This window comes from Schistocerca nitens, chromosome 2 (assembly GCF_023898315.1).
Source record: "Schistocerca nitens isolate TAMUIC-IGC-003100 chromosome 2, iqSchNite1.1, whole genome shotgun sequence".
Lineage (NCBI taxonomy): Eukaryota > Metazoa > Arthropoda > Insecta > Orthoptera > Acrididae > Schistocerca > Schistocerca nitens.
Genome location: NC_064615.1, coordinates 1,159,038,755 through 1,159,058,812, shown reverse-complemented (window position 1 = coordinate 1,159,058,812; position 20,058 = coordinate 1,159,038,755). Strand labels below are relative to the sequence as shown.

General features: G+C 51.9%; 1 protein-coding gene across 1 annotated transcript; it reads left to right on the top strand.

Moving 5' to 3' along the window:
- The first annotated feature begins 1,554 nt into the window (after positions 1 to 1,554).
- LOC126235613 (uncharacterized) lies at positions 1,555 to 7,171 on the top strand. The gene is made up of 3 exons (XM_049944325.1): positions 1,555 to 1,558; positions 2,203 to 5,352; positions 7,167 to 7,171. The coding sequence occupies exons 1-3, from the start codon at positions 1,555 to 1,557 to the stop codon at positions 7,169 to 7,171; spliced, it is 3,159 nt and encodes a 1,052-aa protein (XP_049800282.1).
- The last annotated feature ends 12,887 nt before the right edge of the window (positions 7,172 to 20,058 follow it).

Sequence of the window (20,058 nt, the reverse complement as noted above, 5' to 3'; positions counted from 1 at the left end):
GTACAGTTATGTTTACCAGGCAGAAGTTTTGCTGCAAAACGTAAGCAAAAAAGCAGTGTGACTTCGCATTAGACAGTCGAAAATTTATTGAGGATACTTTGTGAGTCATTGTATGTGATGCATTCTACATTCTCCTAGAGCCAAATGCTTAGCTTTTTGGTCACTTGGCTACAAGAAGTACCATAGTGAAAGAATGAAACAGTTTTTCATGTTCCTCATTAGAGTGTCGTGCAAATAGAAACAGCTTTGTTGGCTGGCAGCTCATTGTAGCCCTTGAAAGTTCAGGTGACTCTTACCACCTGTGAAGGATCTGTTTCCGCATAATTAAAGCATCACATCATCACAGAGCCATTTTGAGCTAATGCTGCCCTTTCATAAGCTGTCTTCTGGAAGGCTACTTGAGCTCTGGTATTACAAGAAGCTGCAAATGATTGATTTATGGGCAGAGAAAACAGTGTATTTCTGTGTGTTTGGCAAATACATTTAGAGCGTGATATTTTGATGACCCAACCTGTCATTATCTTACAGCAAGAACGCATGATGACTAAACCCATTGCATGGGAAGGAGAAATGTGCACGAAACAAACTACTTGGCTAAACATTCAAGAGTACACCATTGATGGATTGCATTGAGGAAACCTGAGAAATAGAGCAGAAAAGTAATTTGTGAAACTGCATATAACTTTGGAATGATCGAATTTTACATGGTTTAACATTCAGATACTGAGAAACTTTGTTTGCAGAAGTAGGGCTCATTAGTATGAGTAAGTTGCAAAAATCTGCATAACATAAAATAAATTTGAAGTGCTCATTCAAAAACTATACAACTCACAGCTTGCAAGTCCTTAACTGCTTGTAGTGCAGCAATTCTTAGCTGAGGATTTTCGCCCCCACATCCATATTCCCCTTGTGTTAAGTTCGCCATTTTGTCTGCGATTCAGACCCAAATGCTTTGTAGATCGAGATGTCTATCTTTCCTCATGAAGGTGTCCTGTGGTGTGTGGTGGTACATCTATAAAATCTGCTAATTCATTAAAAGGATCGCCTTCTGTACATCTATCATCAATTACAAGATTTTAACTTGCCACCTCAGTGTCATATACCTTGTCACATGTGGTGAAAGAAACTGGTACTAGACACTACAAACACTAATTCAATTGGTAACAGATTATATTTTTGGTAAGTGCACCAATTTTGTCACCATCTCCTCTGTCTGTACACTTCGCAAAACTGAGATGTAGGCTGTGAACATAGGAAAAACTCTTTACCAGCTCCAGCACTTGTAGTTAGCATAGTTATTAAAACTCTGCCCACTGTTCAACACCTCATCTGTACAGAAATAGTTAGGTCTCTTGTAATACAAACTGTAAAAAAATTAAGTTTAAACTTTTCCTGTCTGTTGTTGTTTCTTTTGAAAATTATGACAATTTGTAACAGCTGTTGTTTTCTGTTTGAATTCAGTTGTTTTCTGTTTGAATTCAGTTGATTTACATTAATTCTGTTTTTTCTTCTTTTTATACAGGAAGAGAAGTACCATCATTAACACATATTACCATGGGTAAGTTGTTTACATCAGTAATTTGCTTATCTTCTACTGTTCTTCTGACCAAAGCATGTTCTTTGCCAAAGGTTACTGTGATACAGAAGTATATTTTTCAAAACTATGAACTTTCTTTTAGTGTGTAATAGCTTTCAGTTATAAGAAAATTAACAAATACAGAGTAAGAAATCTAAATTTAACAATAAAGTAAGTTGATAAATGAGTACTTTGAGTGTGACTGTAAATGACTTTTCTCCAAAAACCGCTTTATACAATATGCACTTTGTAGGTGAAGTAAAATTGAACAGCAACATTAAGTAAATCACTGCTGCTTCAACCCCTTGCAAATATCCTACCACAAGAGAGTGTGTTAAATTTCTTGGCAAGTGAATACCACAAATGGTGGAAAAGTATATCTCACACAAAGGAATTATAAAAAATTCTTACTTGTTTAACTGAATCAACAACGACGACTGAATCGACGACGACAGAAATAGTAAATACGGTTTCCAGGTCAACGCAAAATATACAAGTGAATGTCTAGCCTAGTTTCAGCGTTAATTTATGTGGTCAGTGTAGTGAATATTTGTCAGATAATTTGACAGAAATAACAATGGAAACTACAGCACCACGAGTCTGCAATTAAAAAAAATTCTTCACAGAAAAATATGTGGAAACAACAAAGCACCCGCCCCCCCCACCCGCGCCGTCTTCGCACCCGCCCCCCCCCACCCGCGCCGTCTTCGCACCCGCCCCCCCCCACCCGCGCCGTCTTCGCCCCCCACCCGCGCCGTCTTCGCCCCCGACCCGCGCCGTCTTCGCCCCCGACCCGCGCCGTCTTCGCCCCCGACCCGCGCCGTCTTCGCCCCCGACCCGCGCCGTCTTCGCCCCCGACCCGCGCCGTCTTCGCCCCCGACCCGCGCCGTCTTCGCCCCCGACCCGCGCCGTCTTCGCCCCCGACCCGCGCCGTCTTCGCCCCCGACCCGCGCCGTCTTCGCCCCCGACCCGCGCCGTCTTCGCCCCCGACCCGCGCCGTCTTCGCCCCCGACCCGCGCCGTCTTCGCCCCCGACCCGCGCCGTCTTCGCCCCCGACCCGCGCCGTCTTCGCCCCCGACCCGCGCCGTCTTCGCCCCCGACCCGCGCCGTCTTCGCCCCCGACCCGCGCCGTCTTCGCCCCCGACCCGCGCCGTCTTCGCCCCCGACCCGCGCCGTCTTCGCCCCCGACCCGCGCCGTCTTCGCCCCCGACCCGCGCCGTCTTCGCCCCCGACCCGCGCCGTCTTCGCCCCCGACCCGCGCCGTCTTCGCCCCCGACCCGCGCCGTCTTCGCCCCCGACCCGCGCCGTCTTCGCCCCCGACCCGCGCCGTCTTCGCCCCCGACCCGCGCCGTCTTCGCCCCCGACCCGCGCCGTCTTCGCCCCCGACCCGCGCCGTCTTCGCCCCCGACCCGCGCCGTCTTCGCCCCCGACCCGCGCCGTCTTCGCCCCCGACCCGCGCCGTCTTCGCCCCCGACCCGCGCCGTCTTCGCCCCCGACCCGCGCCGTCTTCGCCCCCGACCCGCGCCGTCTTCGCCCCCGACCCGCGCCGTCTTCGCCCCCGACCCGCGCCGTCTTCGCCCCCGACCCGCGCCGTCTTCGCCCCCGACCCGCGCCGTCTTCGCCCCCGACCCGCGCCGTCTTCGCCCCCGACCCGCGCCGTCTTCGCCCCCGACCCGCGCCGTCTTCGCCCCCGACCCGCGCCGTCTTCGCCCCCGACCCGCGCCGTCTTCGCCCCCGACCCGCGCCGTCTTCGCCCCCGACCCGCGCCGTCTTCGCCCCCGACCCGCGCCGTCTTCGCCCCCGACCCGCGCCGTCTTCGCCCCCGACCCGCGCCGTCTTCGCCCCCGACCCGCGCCGTCTTCGCCCCCGACCCGCGCCGTCTTCGCCCCCGACCCGCGCCGTCTTCGCCCCCGACCCGCGCCGTCTTCGCCCCCGACCCGCGCCGTCTTCGCCCCCGACCCGCGCCGTCTTCGCCCCCGACCCGCGCCGTCTTCGCCCCCGACCCGCGCCGTCTTCGCCCCCGACCCGCGCCGTCTTCGCCCCCGACCCGCGCCGTCTTCGCCCCCGACCCGCGCCGTCTTCGCCCCCGACCCGCGCCGTCTTCGCCCCCGACCCGCGCCGTCTTCGCCCCCGACCCGCGCCGTCTTCGCCCCCGACCCGCGCCGTCTTCGCCCCCGACCCGCGCCGTCTTCGCCCCCGACCCGCGCCGTCTTCGCCCCCGACCCGCGCCGTCTTCGCCCCCGACCCGCGCCGTCTTCGCCCCCGACCCGCGCCGTCTTCGCCCCCGACCCGCGCCGTCTTCGCCCCCGACCCGCGCCGTCTTCGCCCCCGACCCGCGCCGTCTTCGCCCCCGACCCGCGCCGTCTTCGCCCCCGACCCGCGCCGTCTTCGCCCCCGACCCGCGCCGTCTTCGCCCCCGACCCGCGCCGTCTTCGCCCCCGACCCGCGCCGTCTTCGCCCCCGACCCGCGCCGTCTTCGCCCCCGACCCGCGCCGTCTTCGCCCCCGACCCGCGCCGTCTTCGCCCCCGACCCGCGCCGTCTTCGCCCCCGACCCGCGCCGTCTTCGCCCCCGACCCGCGCCGTCTTCGCCCCCGACCCGCGCCGTCTTCGCCCCCGACCCGCGCCGTCTTCGCCCCCGACCCGCGCCGTCTTCGCCCCCGACCCGCGCCGTCTTCGCCCCCGACCCGCGCCGTCTTCGCCCCCGACCCGCGCCGTCTTCGCCCCCGACCCGCGCCGTCTTCGCCCCCGACCCGCGCCGTCTTCGCCCCCGACCCGCGCCGTCTTCGCCCCCGACCCGCGCCGTCTTCGCCCCCGACCCGCGCCGTCTTCGCCCCCGACCCGCGCCGTCTTCGCCCCCGACCCGCGCCGTCTTCGCCCCCGACCCGCGCCGTCTTCGCCCCCGACCCGCGCCGTCTTCGCCCCCGACCCGCGCCGTCTTCGCCCCCGACCCGCGCCGTCTTCGCCCCCGACCCGCGCCGTCTTCGCCCCCGACCCGCGCCGTCTTCGCCCCCGACCCGCGCCGTCTTCGCCCCCGACCCGCGCCGTCTTCGCCCCCGACCCGCGCCGTCTTCGCCCCCGACCCGCGCCGTCTTCGCCCCCGACCCGCGCCGTCTTCGCCCCCGACCCGCGCCGTCTTCGCCCCCGACCCGCGCCGTCTTCGCCCCCGACCCGCGCCGTCTTCGCCCCCGACCCGCGCCGTCTTCGCCCCCGACCCGCGCCGTCTTCGCCCCCGACCCGCGCCGTCTTCGCCCCCGACCCGCGCCGTCTTCGCCCCCGACCCGCGCCGTCTTCGCCCCCGACCCGCGCCGTCTTCGCCCCCGACCCGCGCCGTCTTCGCCCCCGACCCGCGCCGTCTTCGCCCCCGACCCGCGCCGTCTTCGCCCCCGACCCGCGCCGTCTTCGCCCCCGACCCGCGCCGTCTTCGCCCCCGACCCGCGCCGTCTTCGCCCCCGACCCGCGCCGTCTTTGCCCCCGACCCGCGCCGTCTTCGCCCCCGACCCGCGCCGTCTTCGCCCCCGACCCGCGCCGTCTTCGCCCCCGACCCGCGCCGTCTTCGCCCCCGACCCGCGCCGTCTTCGCCCCCGACCCGCGCCGTCTTCGCCCCCGACCCGCGCCGTCTTCGCCCCCGACCCGCGCCGTCTTCGCCCCCGACCCGCGCCGTCTTCGCCCCCGACCCGCGCCGTCTTCGCCCCCGACCCGCGCCGTCTTCGCCCCCGACCCGCGCCGTCTTCGCCCCCGACCCGCGCCGTCTTCGCCCCCCATCAACGTGCTTTACGTACCTTTAAACGCCACCGTAAGATGGCGAATTGTATCAATTATAAAAGATTGCGTGCGCAGTGTCGTCGTGTTATTAAAGAAAGCAAGAATGCCAGCTGGGCTGCTTTCACGAGCTCCTCAACAGTTTCTCCTTCTGTTGTCTGTGGTAGCCTGCGAAGGCTATCTGGCAGTAAGGTCCACTCAGCAGTTTCTGGCTTGACGGTCCCGAATTTCGAGCTTCGCTCACTACCACCCTACTACTCTCGTTCGGTTTCGCTGCTCGAATCTGGACTCTTACTTGCCAATGTCAATGTGGATTTCGTAGGCGCCACTCTGCTGTTGACCATCAAGTTACCTCGTCGACCTTAATTATGAATAACTTCTTGCGGCAGCGCCAGAGAGTGGCTGTGTTCTTTGATTTGGATAAGGCTTACGGCACCTTTTGGAAGGCGGGTATTCTCCGCACCATGCATACATGGGACCCTCGTTGAGTCTTCGTGCTGAAGCCAGTGAATTGCCAGTAACATACCCGCACGATATACTCCTTCGTCAGTATGCTTGTTGGCTATTATTGATGACCAACCACCCGTCTTATTGTTCCTTTTTTGATGACTCTCTCGACCGTCAATACGGCTTGCATGTATCTGCCCTGCTATCCCCTGGAGATCGCTTTCACTGCCTCCTTCACCAAGTTGATGGTCCACTCCCTGCAACGTTTAGAGTGGGTGCGAGTCAAATGCCACCTTGGCTCCAGACTCAGGTTCGCTTTTACCTTGACCTCAGCTCGCTCCCAGAGGAGGTTACCCCTGCTTCGGTATACCGCTCATGGTTTGTCGAGCTCCATGGCCATTGTTCGGTCTTCACAGCTGAGCTATTTGCCTTCTATCAGGCTGTTCTTTACATCTGCTGCCACAGACAATTTCCTTATGTCATCTGCTCTGATTCCCCGATAGCCATCTACGGCCTCAGTGATCCGTATCCAGTTCACCCTTTTGTGCACCGGATCCAGCACCCTCTTCAGCAGCTGGCGGACGATGGTTCTCAAGTTACCTTTATGTGGGTTCCTGGCCATGTCGGTATCCCTGGGAACGAAACTGCAGATGCCGCGGCCACGGCTGCGGTCCTCCAGCCTCGGACAGCTTCTTCTTGTGTGCCTTCATCTGATTTTAGCAGGGTCATTTGTCAACACATTTTATTGCTGTGGCATGCCGATTGATCTACACTTACTGAAAACAAGCTTCGGGCCTTAACCTGTCCCCACAGCTTGGATGACGTCTTCACGCCCTTCTCGGCGGGAGGAAGTCGTTTTGGACTAGTTAAGAGTTGGAAACTGCCAGTTCAGCCATCGCCATCTGCTGACGGCTGCGCCGGCGCCGTTCTGCCCATGTGGGCATTTGCTGATGGTACGCCACATTTCAACGTCCTGTCCGAATTTTAATGCACTGCGCGTTGATCTTGGCCTGCCTTGTACTCTGGATGCCATTTTAGCGGACGACCCAGGAGCAGCTGCTCGCGTTCTTCGTTTTATCCACTTGAGAAACCCGTCTAAGGACATTTGATTATGCTGTTTTCTTTTAATCCCTTGCCTGTTAATGTGTCTTTTATAGTGTTGTCCTTTTTAGTTGCTGTTTTAACGTCGTGCCTCGCAGTGCATTCATACTTTAGTCTGGGCGCTAATGACGACTGTACTTGTGCGCCCTATAACCACAAAAAACCTTGATTCTTGTATTCCTTGTTTTATTTCCCTTGCCCCTTCATTTTCATCCTGCCTTTTTCTCATTGTTGGTCCCTCTTTGAGAGTTTGACATTGACATCTAAATTTTCTGTCTGTAGTGTGAACCATTTGGAAGAACTCCCTCCCTTGAGTCTATAGTCTGGATTCCTCTCCACCCGTCCTTCACCTCCTCCTTTCGTGTCACAGCACCCCTCCACTCCCTAGGTCACAAGTATGTGCAGCCAGCCTGTGTGGTAGGGCTGTTATGTACTCACCTGAGTATGTGTGCATAGGAGTGGTTGCTTGTCATTCTGGAGCATCAGAACTTCCAGCAAAGGCCACTGTGTGCCTGGGTGTTGCCCATGGGGAGGGCCCCTGATCAGAGGGTGGTATCAGGTTAGATGATTTCCATATGAAACATATCAAGCTCCAAAAATCTGGCCATTCTCTTGTGGCTGTCTCTTCCAGAGGTAAAAGATCATTGACCACTACTTCATAACAGTCTGCAGCCTTCACTTCCCTGGCTACACTCAGGGAGGTGGGCAGGTTCGCTGAGTTGTGGTGAAACACTTTCCCCAATACCTGATCTGTATTAGGATGGAGAAGGATACACCCACCACCACAAAGCCATTATCTTTAGAGGTAATATTGTCGACATGATCGAACTGGAATTTCTCGGTACAGTGCAGTTGAGTTCCCTATCGATCAAAACTACTACTGCTGCTCAGTCTGCAGCTCTTCCTGCTTGTTATCATCTATGGACATTATCCTTCAGACTGATAAGGAACTCTGAGGCAATCTTGAATGACAGGGCATTCATTGTGTGCACGAAGGTCATAAGGACAATCACACCAATCACCTCCTTTCTTCTGGCATTTGAGGGATACCCTCTCAGAGCAGGTCAAAGTTGTGTGTTACTGGTGTGATGTGAAGCCATACATTCCCCACCCTTGAAGTCCTCTGTGTGCTTGCATTCTGGGCACACATCTTTCAGTTGTGGATCTTGTAGAATCCTGCTCTACCTCAATGCCCCACCATCCTCATCTTGAGGAGGAGGAGGAAGAGGAGTCCCAGGACAAAAGTCCCTAGTGCCCCTGAGGGTGTCATTGTCCCACTCACATTGTGAATTGGGCCTCTTATTTATGGATCTCACCCCGATGCCTTTGGTGGTGGATGGCGACCCACTGGTGTAATTGGCTCCACATAATTCACTCCCATTTTGATACCCATGTTATGCTTATTCAATGGAACTGTAATAGGTACTACTGTCACTTCCTAGAGATACCCCAGGGGGATCGCAGCTCTTCGGTGAGTTCATGCTTTGCTGCCATAGGGCCCCAGCCTTTGCAACATCTTTTCCCTTATATGCTGCATGTATATCCTCTTGCCATACTTCTTTCCCTGCATTGGGGAACATGCCTGGGATGTTTTCAGAATGAAATTTTCACTCTGTAGTGGAGTGCGTGCTGGTATGAAACTTCCTGGCAGTTTAAAACTGTGTGCTAGATTGAGACTCGAACTCGGGACATTTGCCTTTCTCGGGCAAGTGCTCTACCAACTGAGCTACCCTAGCACGACTCACGACCCATCCTCACAGCTTTTCAGAAGAGCTTCTATGAAGTTTGGAAGGTAGGAGATGAGGTACTGGCAGAAATGAAGCTGTAAGGACAGGTTGTGAGTCGTTCTTGGGTAGCTCGGTTGGTGGAGCACTTCCCCTGCAAAGGCAATGTTCCTGAGTTTGAGTCTGTTCGGCACACAGTTTTAATCTGCCCCCCAGGGGGTCCACAACTCTTTTGTGGACACGTGCGTAGCGAGCACGGGACCCCAAGCTAATGTGGCCCTCCTTCCTTTCCGGGCTACATACCTTCCCTTTCCGCATCCTTCCCCCCCCCATCCTCGCCCCCCCCCTCACCTCTGGCTCTGGCTCTGGCTCTGGTTCTTTCCTTCCCTTTCTCCCCCTCTGGGAGTATGGTTTGTGCCTACGTCCGGAGACGGACGCTCGAAACTGTTACGAATTCCTTGCTTTCTACACCTGCAAGTCTTAGTCCTTCCTCTGTCCTTCTCTTTTCCTTCCCTCTTCTCTTTGCCCTTTTCTCCGCTGCGGCGTTTGAGACCCCCTCTTCTTTCCTTTCCCTTTCTCTTTTTTCCTCCCTGTGCGTGTCTGAAGTCCGACCCACGTACTTCCATGTGTAGCCGGTGACGGGGTAACGCATAATTCCCCGCCCCGGGTAGACAGGTAGGACACGTACGTACCCCCTGGTAACGGCCAGGCCCAGGGAGGGGTGATTACCTGAGCTGATACCTTCCGAAAGTGCCGATTGGTCCCTCCGTCCGTTTGTCGGGAGGTGTGACCTGAGGTGTGAACAATCACCTAAGGCGTGAGTGCCCTCAGTGAGGGCCCCCACAATGGAGGAGCGAGCCATCGGAGACGCCGGTAATCATGGGGGATTCTTCCGCAATGGTTTCCTCATCTTCCACTATGTCTGCTCTCAAGTGTAAGTTCAATGAATCTCAGCCACAGTTCCTTGTTGTTCCTCAGTCTGACGAAGGTCACGACTTCTCCACGGTCAACCCTTTCATTATTCAGAAAGGTGTCGATGCAATTGCAGGTCCTGTAAAGTCTTGTTCCAGAATACGGAATGGCACCCTGTTGTTAGAAACAAACAGTGCCCTCCAGGCACAAAAATTGCTGCATACTTCTCTGCTCCACACCTTCCCTGTCCGGGTGGAACCGCACCACACCATACCTTAAATTCCTCGCGTGGAGTCGTTTATACACGCTCCCTCGATGGATTGTCTGACGAAGATATTCAGCACTACCTGTCTGACCAGGGCGTAACGGCTGTTCTTAGAGTTATGAAAAACCCGCACTGTCTTCTTGACATTTGACAAAGTTCAACTCCCATCGAAAATCAAATCAAGCTATGAGATAATTTCCGTTGGCCCTCACGTCCCAAACCCTACGCATTGCTATCGATGTCAGCGGTTCAATCACACCAGCCAGTCCTGTTCCAATCCGGCCAAATTTGTTACGTGTGGCAAGGATGCCCATGAGGGTGCTTGTCCACCTCCATCCCCTCGCTGCATCAACTGTATGGGTGACCACGCTGCTTCCTCTCGAGATTGCCCCGTTTTTAAGGACGAAAAGCTCAGCCAGGAAATTAGACTGAAGGAAAAGGTGTCGACCTTTGCTGCTCGAAAACTATTCGCCAGTCGACAGCCCACCGTGCCTCACACAGGAAAATACAGCACTGTCCTTGCTTCTCCTCGGCCAACAAAGGAGGCGGTCACGCAGACTTGCGACCTCACCTTTAGTGCCACGGTCGTCAGATCGGCCAGCGCAAAGATCGCCCGTTCAACCTCACCACTTTCGCCTGCCCACTCTATGGCTCACCATTCGTCGGGTTCTGATAAATCTCGAGCCCAAAAGTCAGACACCAAGACTTCCAAAAAAGAGCATACTCGTGAAGAGTTTTTACGTACCGCAACTTCCCAACCATCGGTTCCTCCTTCATCTAAACATCATACTTCCAAGAAGGCTACAAAGAAACCCAGTTCCTCTCCTTCTCCGCCAAGGCGTGTCCCATCTACAGCACCACCTGGCGGAAATCGCCCTTGGCCGTCTTCTGTGTCGCCGAGGCGCACTGCTGGTGGCCGGTCAACCGGCCGATCGCTGGTGGCAGGAGCTGCTCCTGACCAACCTATGGATCAGGATCTTCTGCCTTCAGCTGAATGCCATTCCATGCTGTCGGTCGCAAGCTCTGAGCAGTCGTTGAGTTGACAGCGACCTTGGTCACATTCCTCCATTTTCTGTTCACCCTATGTCCATTATCCACTGGAATATCCGCGGTATTCGAGCCAATCGGGATGAATTGTCGATCCTCTTACAATCCTACACGCCGGTCATCTTCTGTCTTCAGGAGACAAAGCTGCGTCCCCATGACCGCTTTGTTCTCCCTCATTTTCAGTCCGTCCGATATGATCTCCCCTCTGTTGAAGGCACTCCAGCACATGGAGGACTCATGATTCTTCTCCATGATACTCTCCATTATCACCCAATCCCCTTAAACACTTCCTTCCAAGCTGTCGCCGTCCGTCTTTCCCTTTCCGGATACACGTTCTCTCTTTGTACTGTATACATTCCATCGTCCACACCAATGGCACGAGCTGATCTCCTTCATCTTCTTGGTCAGCTTCCACCCCCCTATTTGCTGGTTGGGGACTTCAATGCCCATCACCCGCTTTGGGGATCTCCACATCCTTGTCCACGTGGCTCACTATTGCTAGACGTCTTCCACCAAGAGGATCTAGTTTGCCTCAACACTGGGGTCCCAAAATTTTTATCTGCCTCCACGACAAATTTATCTCATTTGGACATTGAGGTCGGTACTGTTCCGCTAGCTCGGCGCTTCGAATGGTTCACCCTTGATGATACACTCGAGTGACTACTTTCCACGTGTCCTTAGACTGCAGCCTCAACTGCCATACATGCGGCCGCGACACTGGAAGTTTGCCAAAGCTGATTGGACACTTTTTTCGTCTCTTGCGACATTCGATGACGGTCACTTTCCCAGCGTCGACGATGAGGTCACCCATATTACCGACGTTATTCTTACAGCTGCGGAACGTTCAATACCACGCACCTCCGAATTGCTCCGGCGCCCCCCAGTTCCTTGGAGGAACGAGGCATGCCGTGACGCAATACGTGAGCGGCGACGTGCTCTTCACATTTTCCGCCACCATCCTACTTTGGCCAACTGTATCCGCTATAAGCAGTTCCGTGCGCGATGCCGTCGCGTCATCCGCGATAGCAAGAAGGCAAGCTGGAAATTCTTTATTAGCTCATTTAACACCTTCACTCCCTCCTCGGAAGTTTGGAGTCAGCTTCGACGGTTCTCAGGCGCGCCTAGTTTCTCCCCAGTCTCTGGGCTCACTGTCGCGCATGGTACATTCGTGGACCCCGTCGCAATTTCTAATTCGTTGGGTCAGCACTTTGCTGAGATTTCGAGCTCTTCCAATTACCCGCCAGCGTTTCTCCCGAAGAAACGTGCAGCGGAAGTGCGACCTCTTGCTTTCTCCTCTCAAAATCGCGAAAGCTATAATACTGTTTTCTCCATGCGGGAACTCCAACATGCACTCTCTTCTTCTCGCTCCTCCGCCCCAGGACCGGATGGTATCCACGTCCAAATGTTGCTGCATTTATCAACCCATAGTCTGCGTTACCTCCTTCGCCTTTATAATCGAATTTGGACCGACAGTACTTTTCCCAGACGATGGCGGGAAGCTATCGTCGTTCCTGTTCCGAAACCTGGAAAGGACAAACATCCCCCTTCTAGCTATCGCCCCATTTCTCTCACGAGTAGTGGCTGTAAGGTTTTGGAGCGTATGGTGAATTACCGTCTAGCGGGGTGGCTGGAATCCCGCAGTCTTTTAACACCTGCCCAATGCGGATTCCGAAAGCATCGTTCTGCAGTTAACCATCTTGTTGCTCTCTCCACTTATATCATGAACAATTTTCTCCGGAAACGCCAAACAGTAGCTATCTGGAGAGAGCATAAGATACCTGTTGGAGGACAGGTATCCTCCGCACACTGTTCTCTTGGGGCTTTCGAGGTCGGCTGCCCCTTTTTCTTCGCGAATTTATGGCAGAGCGCACATTTAGGGTGCGGGTGAACACTACTCTCTCCCGTACTTTCTCCCAAGCAAACGGGGTACCCCAGGGCTCCGTGCTGAGTGTTTCCTGTTTGCCATCGCCATAAATCCAATTATGGATTGCCTCCTTCCTGATGTCTCGGGCTCCCTCTTTGTGGACGATTCTGCGATCTACTACAGCTCTCAACGGACCAGCCTTCTTGAACGACGTCTTCAAGGATGTCTCGATCGCCTCCACTCTTGGAGCATCGAAACCGGCTTCCGTTTTTCTCCCAGTAAGACCGTTTGTGTTAATTTTTGGCGACGTAAGGAGTTTCTTCCGCCCTCCTTACATCTAGGTCCTGTCAACATTCCGTTTTCAGACGTCGCTAAATTCTTGGGTCTTATGTTTGACAGAAAACTGTGCTGGTCCTCCCACGTTTCCTATCTTTCGGCTCGCTGTCTGCGATCCCTTAACACCCTCCGTGTCCTGAATGGTACCTCCTGGGGAGCGGACCGAGTGGTCCTTCTCCGCCTTATCACGCCTTAGTGCGCTCGAAATTGGATTATGGAAGCATAGTCTACTCCTCTGCTCGGCCGTCTATTCTTCGGCGTCTCGACTCTATCCACCACCGTGGATTACGTTTAGTGTCTGGAGCTTTTTACACTAGCCCTATGGAAAGCCTTTATGCTGAGACTGCTGAACCTCTGCTGTCCAATCGGCGAGCAGTCCTTCTGAGTCGTTATGCTAGCCATCTGTCTTCCATGCCTGCTAATCCAGCCCATGACCTTTTTTTTTTTTTTTCGACGCCTCCTTTGATGTAGGGTATGCAGGCCGCTCCTCCTCCATACTACCCCCGGGAGTCCGCTTCCGTGAACTGCTCCATTCTCTTTCCTTCCGCTTTCCTAAAACCTTCTTGACAAGTTGGGGTACAGCATCGCGTTGGCTACGTCCCCGGATCTGCCTGCTCCGTGACCTTTGTCGATTTCCCAAGGATGGTACCCCCTACATTTGCTGCTCTATGTGCACAAATGACGGACGCCACATTTATTTACACCGACGGCTCAAAAACATCGTTAGGTGTAGGGAGTGCCTATATTGTTGGCGACACCCCAAATCGCTTTCGGCTTCCCGACCAGTGTTGGGTTTATACTGCGGAGCTTTACGCTGTTCTCCAGGCTGTCCAATACATCCGCCGCCATCAGCGGATACAGTACGTAATCTGCTCAGATTCTCTCAGCTCTCTCCTCAGTCTCCAAGCTCTTTACCTTGTCCACCCTCTGGTCCACCGGATTCAGGACTGTCTGCTCTTGCTCCACCTGGGGGGCGTCTCGGTGGCATTTCTCTGGCTCCCGGGACACGTTGGTATCTATGGAAATGAGGGGGCCGATATTGCAGCCAAGGCTGCAGTCTCTCTTCTTCGGCCAGCTATTCCATCGATTCCTTTCGGCGATCTACGGAGCGTTTTATGTCGTCGTGTTGTTCATTTATGGCACGCACATTGGTCAACACTTCCCCATAATAAATTGCGGGAAGTGAAAGCTCTTCCTTGTGCTTGGACCTCTTCCTCCCGAACGCGTCGTCGGGAGGAGGAAATTTTAACTAGACCCCTTTCTGTAGTGGATTTTTAAGCATTCCTTCTGCTTTTAGTTTCTCCAATTTTATGACTTTGTTCCCATTGCTGCTGGTTTTCAATTTCGGTTTTTTACTGGGCGCTAATGACCATAGAAGTTTTGCGCCCTAAAACCACAAAAAAAAAAATCTTGGTGATTTCCTCGTGATGAGTCAATCATCTTCCCAGTCAAAGTTCACGAAATGTAAATGCAATGAGACTAATGATTCAAAGACCCTTCCTGCTGCACCATGGTTCCTCATGGTCTCACATACTGAAGACGTTTAGTACTTCACCACAGTAAATCCGTTTATTATTCAGAAAGGTGTAGATGCAATTGCTGGCCCTGAACTCTTGCTCTTCTACGGAATGGCACTTTGCTTTTAGAGATCACTGCTGAATCTCAAGCACAACAACTGATTGCTGCCTCACTTCTCCAGTTACCCTGTTCGTGTCGAGACCCATAGAACTATAAAATCTTCCTGTGGAGTAATTTACACCAGGCTGCTAGACAGTCTGTGGCCAAAATCCACTCTTAACTCTCTGTTCAGTGTATCACAGCTGTCCATCATGTAATGAAAACGATAGATTTATCCTTAGTGCCCACCTGCACTCTTTCTCACATATGATAGTGGTGCTTCCATCCAAGCTCAAAGCAGGCTATAAAATTATCACCGCCCATCCATTTATTCCAAACCCAATGCACTGCTACCAGTGTCATTGTTTCAACCACACTAGAATGTCTTGTTGACATCCAGCCAAATTTGTCACCTGTGGTATGGATGTGCACGAGGGCAATTGTCCACCACCTCCTCTTCATTGTATCAACTGCAATGGTACCCGTGCCACCTCTTTGGAGTGTCCATTGTATCTAGATGAGTGGGTTGTTAAAGAGATCAGGGTAAAGGAAAATGTGCCTTATCCAGTTACAAACCCTGCATTCTTGCATTCTCTTGTCTGTGACATATAGTTCTGTTCTTGTTACACCTCACTCCATGAAAGACATGGTCACGCAGACATGTGACCTCAAATTCAGCTATGAGGTTGTGAAATCGTCCAGTGTAAAGGTAGCATCGCCATCCCCCTGTCCAGCTGTGCAACAAGCCGTCAGACTCTCGCCTCAAGGGGCAAAACCACCAGCTACACAACCGGTATGCAGGAAATGACAGAAGGTGTACTCCCCTGAAGACTCCCCCACTGACAGCGGCTACCAGCTGGACAGTGCATGGAATCCCATCATCTCCACGATTTGCTCAAATCGAAGACGACAGAGTGCGTCGACGGCCGTCGCAAACAGCAACGCAGAGGGCGACTGAGTTCCGCTATTCCACCAGCGAGGGCGCTGCCAGTGGGCAGTGTGGTTCATCTATCATGTTTTCGACGCATGCGCAGAATAGTTACAGTACGATATATACTCGGAATAGAGAACGTGTTCGCGAGTCTGCGACGGCTCACCTGAAGATGACTGGCAGGTGCCCAGTTGAAATATCGTGCGAAGTATTGAACGACGACCGGCTGCAACCCCGAAATTTGTTTGAACACACCAACTGTATTTAACGACAATGTCTATAAAAACACTACAGATCCCAGAAAGCTGCAGCGATGCTAGCACTCCATGTGGTAACACGTCACATTGCAGTGAACAGATGACAAACGACGACTTTGATAAAATCTACAGCGAGGCCCTAGATTTGATAAAATATTTGACGACATTTGACAAAGTTCCCTATTACACCATCAAATTTCTTTGACAAATATATTTGACAAAGAAATTTGATAGTGTAATACCGGCCTAAGCCAAGTAAGGACAAAAACCTTCCTTCCATCTACCGCCCTATCTCTTACCAGCTGTGTTGGCAATGTGATAGAACATAAGATTCATGTCCAGCTGGTGTAGTGGCCAGAGTTCCACCATTTACTAACAAATGCACAGTGTGGGTTTCGAGCATGGCATTCTGCAGTTGACCATCTCGTTACTTTGTCCACCCATGTCATGAATGGTTTTCTGTGGAACTCAGACTGTGGCCTTGTTTTTCGATTTGGAGAAGACCTAAGACACCTGCTGAGAACTGGTATCCTCCATACTCTTTACACGTGGGCCTTCTGTTTGCGCCTACCCCATTTTCTTTGGACATTTTTACAAGACTGAGTTTTCAAGGTGCATTTAAGTTGTACCTTTTCGGTCACCCTTGTCCAGGGAAATGGCGTGCCTCAGGGTTCCGTCCTGAGTGTAGTCCTATTTGCTATTGCCAATAACATTATCTCCCACTGGCTCCGGGCTACTCCAGCTCTCTTTTTATTGACGATTTTGCCATCTATTGCAGTTCTCCACGGACTTGTCCCACTGAGCGGGGTTTTCAGCGCTGTCTTGATTGTCTTTACTCCTGGAGCATTGACAAAGGCTTTCGCTTTTCCACTAACAAAACCATTTGTATGAATTTCTGGTGGTGCAAATGGTTTTTCCTACCATCTCTACCTCTTGGGCCTGTTGCCCTTCCGTTCTTTGAAACTACGAAATTTCTGGAGCTCATGATCGGTAGGAAACTCTTGGTCCTCCCATGTGTCTTACCTGGCAGCCCATTGTACACCGTCCCTCAGTCTCTTAACTGTCAAATTTACTTCCTGGGGTACTGATCGAACCACCCTCCTCCGTTTGTACTGGTCCCTCGTCCATTCGAAATTCGACTATGGGTGCTTTGTTTATGCATCTGCACACCCATCCCACTTAAGTCATCTCAACACTATCCACCATCATGGCATCCGTTCAGTCATGGGTGCCCTTTACACCAGCCCGGTTGAGAGTCTGTATGCTGAACCTGCTGAACTACCACTCTCTCTTTCTGCCATAACATTCTCGTCAGCAGGTATGAATGAATGCCATTTGTCAACCATGTGTGGCCACTCCTTTATGCCTCCTTCTTTGGTGATTTCTTTGTCAGTATGGGGCTTGCCCACTTCTGTTATCTCCTGGAGTCTGCTCTCGCCACTTGGTCTGGTGGCTTAACTTCAGTCTACCTGCAACTTTCCCAGTTGGTGTGAACCCTTCACCACCTTCACTTCGCAAAGCAGCCCATGTTAACCTTGGCACTACTTCAGCCTTGGTCTATCGCCTCCAGTTCACAACTTTCTCATGGAACTTCGCAATAGTTCCTTTATATAAACTGATGGCTCTGACTGACTGAGGTCGTGTGTGCCTTTGTCATTGCCACTTGTGTTTTTTTTATATTGCCAGTATTTACAGCCGATCTTCTGTCTTGTATCAGGCCAGAGAGTACATCCAGTAACACAGCCTTTCCAATTGTGTCCTTTGCCCAGACTCTCTAAGTGCCCTCCAAAGTCTATGTGCGCTGTCCACTACTCGTCCCTTAGTGCAGCGGGTCAAGGAAAACTGTCAACTGCTTCCTGTTGGTGGAGCCAGTGTGATGTTTCTGTGGGTCCCTGGTGATGTTGATGTGCCAGGAAATGAGGCTGCTGATGCTATTGCCAAGGTTGCAGTCCTCGTGCCTCAGCCCACATGTACCTATGTTCCTTCCAATGATCTCTGCATTGCCGTCTGTCAGGAGGTGGTGTCCCTTTGGCACCGCGAATGGTCCTCTGTTCATGGGAATAAGCTTCGGCTTATTAAGCCTCTCCCAGTGCCTTGAACGATTTCTTCTTGGCCCACCTGCTGGGAGGAAATCATTTTAATTCGGCTGCATACTGGGCACTGCCTTTTTAGCCATCGTCATTTGCTAAGTGGCGCTACCGCACCACTTTTTACACATTGTGCCCAAATTTTAACTGTCCACCACTTCCTGCTAGAATGCCCTTTTTTAACCATTTATGTTCCTGCTTGGGTTTGTCATCTGATTTATCAGCTGTTGTAGCGAATGACGCATGGGCTGTCATCTGCGTTCGTCTTTTTATCTGGTGAAGCAGTATGGCGGAGGCCATTTGATTTTTAGTTTTGGACCTCCATTTCTGTATGGTGGTTTTTATTTTTTAGCCCTTTTTCAATGTGCCTATTTTTAGCTGTCTCCTATTCTGTTGATTGTGACTGACGTATAGTTGTTTAAATCTGTGTTTGTGTTGTACAGTTTTGACTTGGACGCATGTGACCCCAGTTTTGTTTTTTGCATCCTAAAGCAAAACAAACAAAAAACTGACTTTTTCCTCTGTTTTATAAGTTCACTGGACTTTGAGTAGGACAGGTACCACCATTTACAAATTTGCGTCAGGTGGAAGTTGAACCTGGCAAGTGAGCATCCTACTGCACGACCTGTTGAAAGAAACTGACCCCTCTTCAGCATGTTAAAGTCAGTCAGAAAACTACATTGGAGCACTTCGTTCTTGGTGTTCCATTTTTACTCTTTCTTCTGGGTTATTGTACATAGTTTATCCATATGGTAGCTGTACGGCATGTTCTGATCAGTGAGGAGCCTTACCTGGATGTTGTATATGTGGAGCAACTTGGGTGTGGATGTGCCCATGTTGGTGAAGTGTGATTTGTTGTTCTTGGAATGGAGTGGCCCACTTCTCTCCTCTCTGTTGGTTGATGAAAGATGTTCACAAATTACGGCAGTTAGCAAGTAGGAAGCACCACACTTCAGGCATGTGTTTCACGGTCTGTGCAGATTGGAGTGGTACCAATCCCATGCTGTCAGCAAGGTGGGTCCCTAATGGGTGCTTCTACCAACTGTGTGGAGTCATCTGCTCTGTGGTTCTGTGGGTGAAGGGCACAGAGAAAATGCAACATCTGTGACATTGAAGAAATGCTCAACAGAAACTGAACGGTGTCAAAATACATGTTTGTACAAATATGGACTCGTAGACATTTATTCTCCTCCAACTGGAATACATGTACATGTAGTCCATCGTTCATCACCTAGAATTTACGTTGCAGGCAATACATAGTTTGAACACTATCTCAATGTGTTATTCCAGTGGATAAAATGAACAGCAGAAATGTTTCAGCACGTTTCATTCAAAAGGAATAGTAGTAAGCTAAGAAGTGAGCCACAGTTAAAGGGGCACAGATTAGCACAACCCTTTCAGCACAAGAAATACAGTGACTGAACATACTGCAAGTAGTTCAAAGAATTAACCTAAAAAAAATGCTACAAGTAGAGTAATGAATCGAATGTCACCAAGAAACATTTCACATACATGCATTTAGTTTGATCAATAATTATTTACTTATTAGCAAAATAAAGACTCTCCTCTGTGACAAAGAAGTTCTTACAATACATAAATATGTAAAATTCTCTATATAATAGTCTACTTTTCAACTAATTCCCCAATAATTCACTATTAAAATATTAAGAGCCGGTAAGTCTTAATAATAGCTATATAGGAAGAAAATTTGAGTAGGCAGGGAGAAAGTAAGACAAAAGTAATAAAATGAAAACAAGGGAAACATCTGTCACATCACTTCTTATTTAAATTTTCCAAGGGAAATGCTGTTTGTGGCTACCTGGGTACACTGTTGAGTAATTTGTAATTAATAGTCCAGTTGTTAAGTGACTTTGTAGAAACATAGTTGTCACTTTTAATATAAGTATTTCAGTTTCTGGTAATAAACTGATTTAAAGTTTCAAATGATCTAATTTACAGTCACAACACGTCACTGGTCACACAGCCTCTCTTCCTGACCTTCAGCACCATTGCCTTCCTTTCATACCACATCACCATTTGTGTATTGTCTTCCACTTGACTCCTCCTCCTCCTCCTCCTCCTCCTCCTCCTGTTGTCCTTTCTTACAGTGTATTTCTATATGCAATAGCTTTTC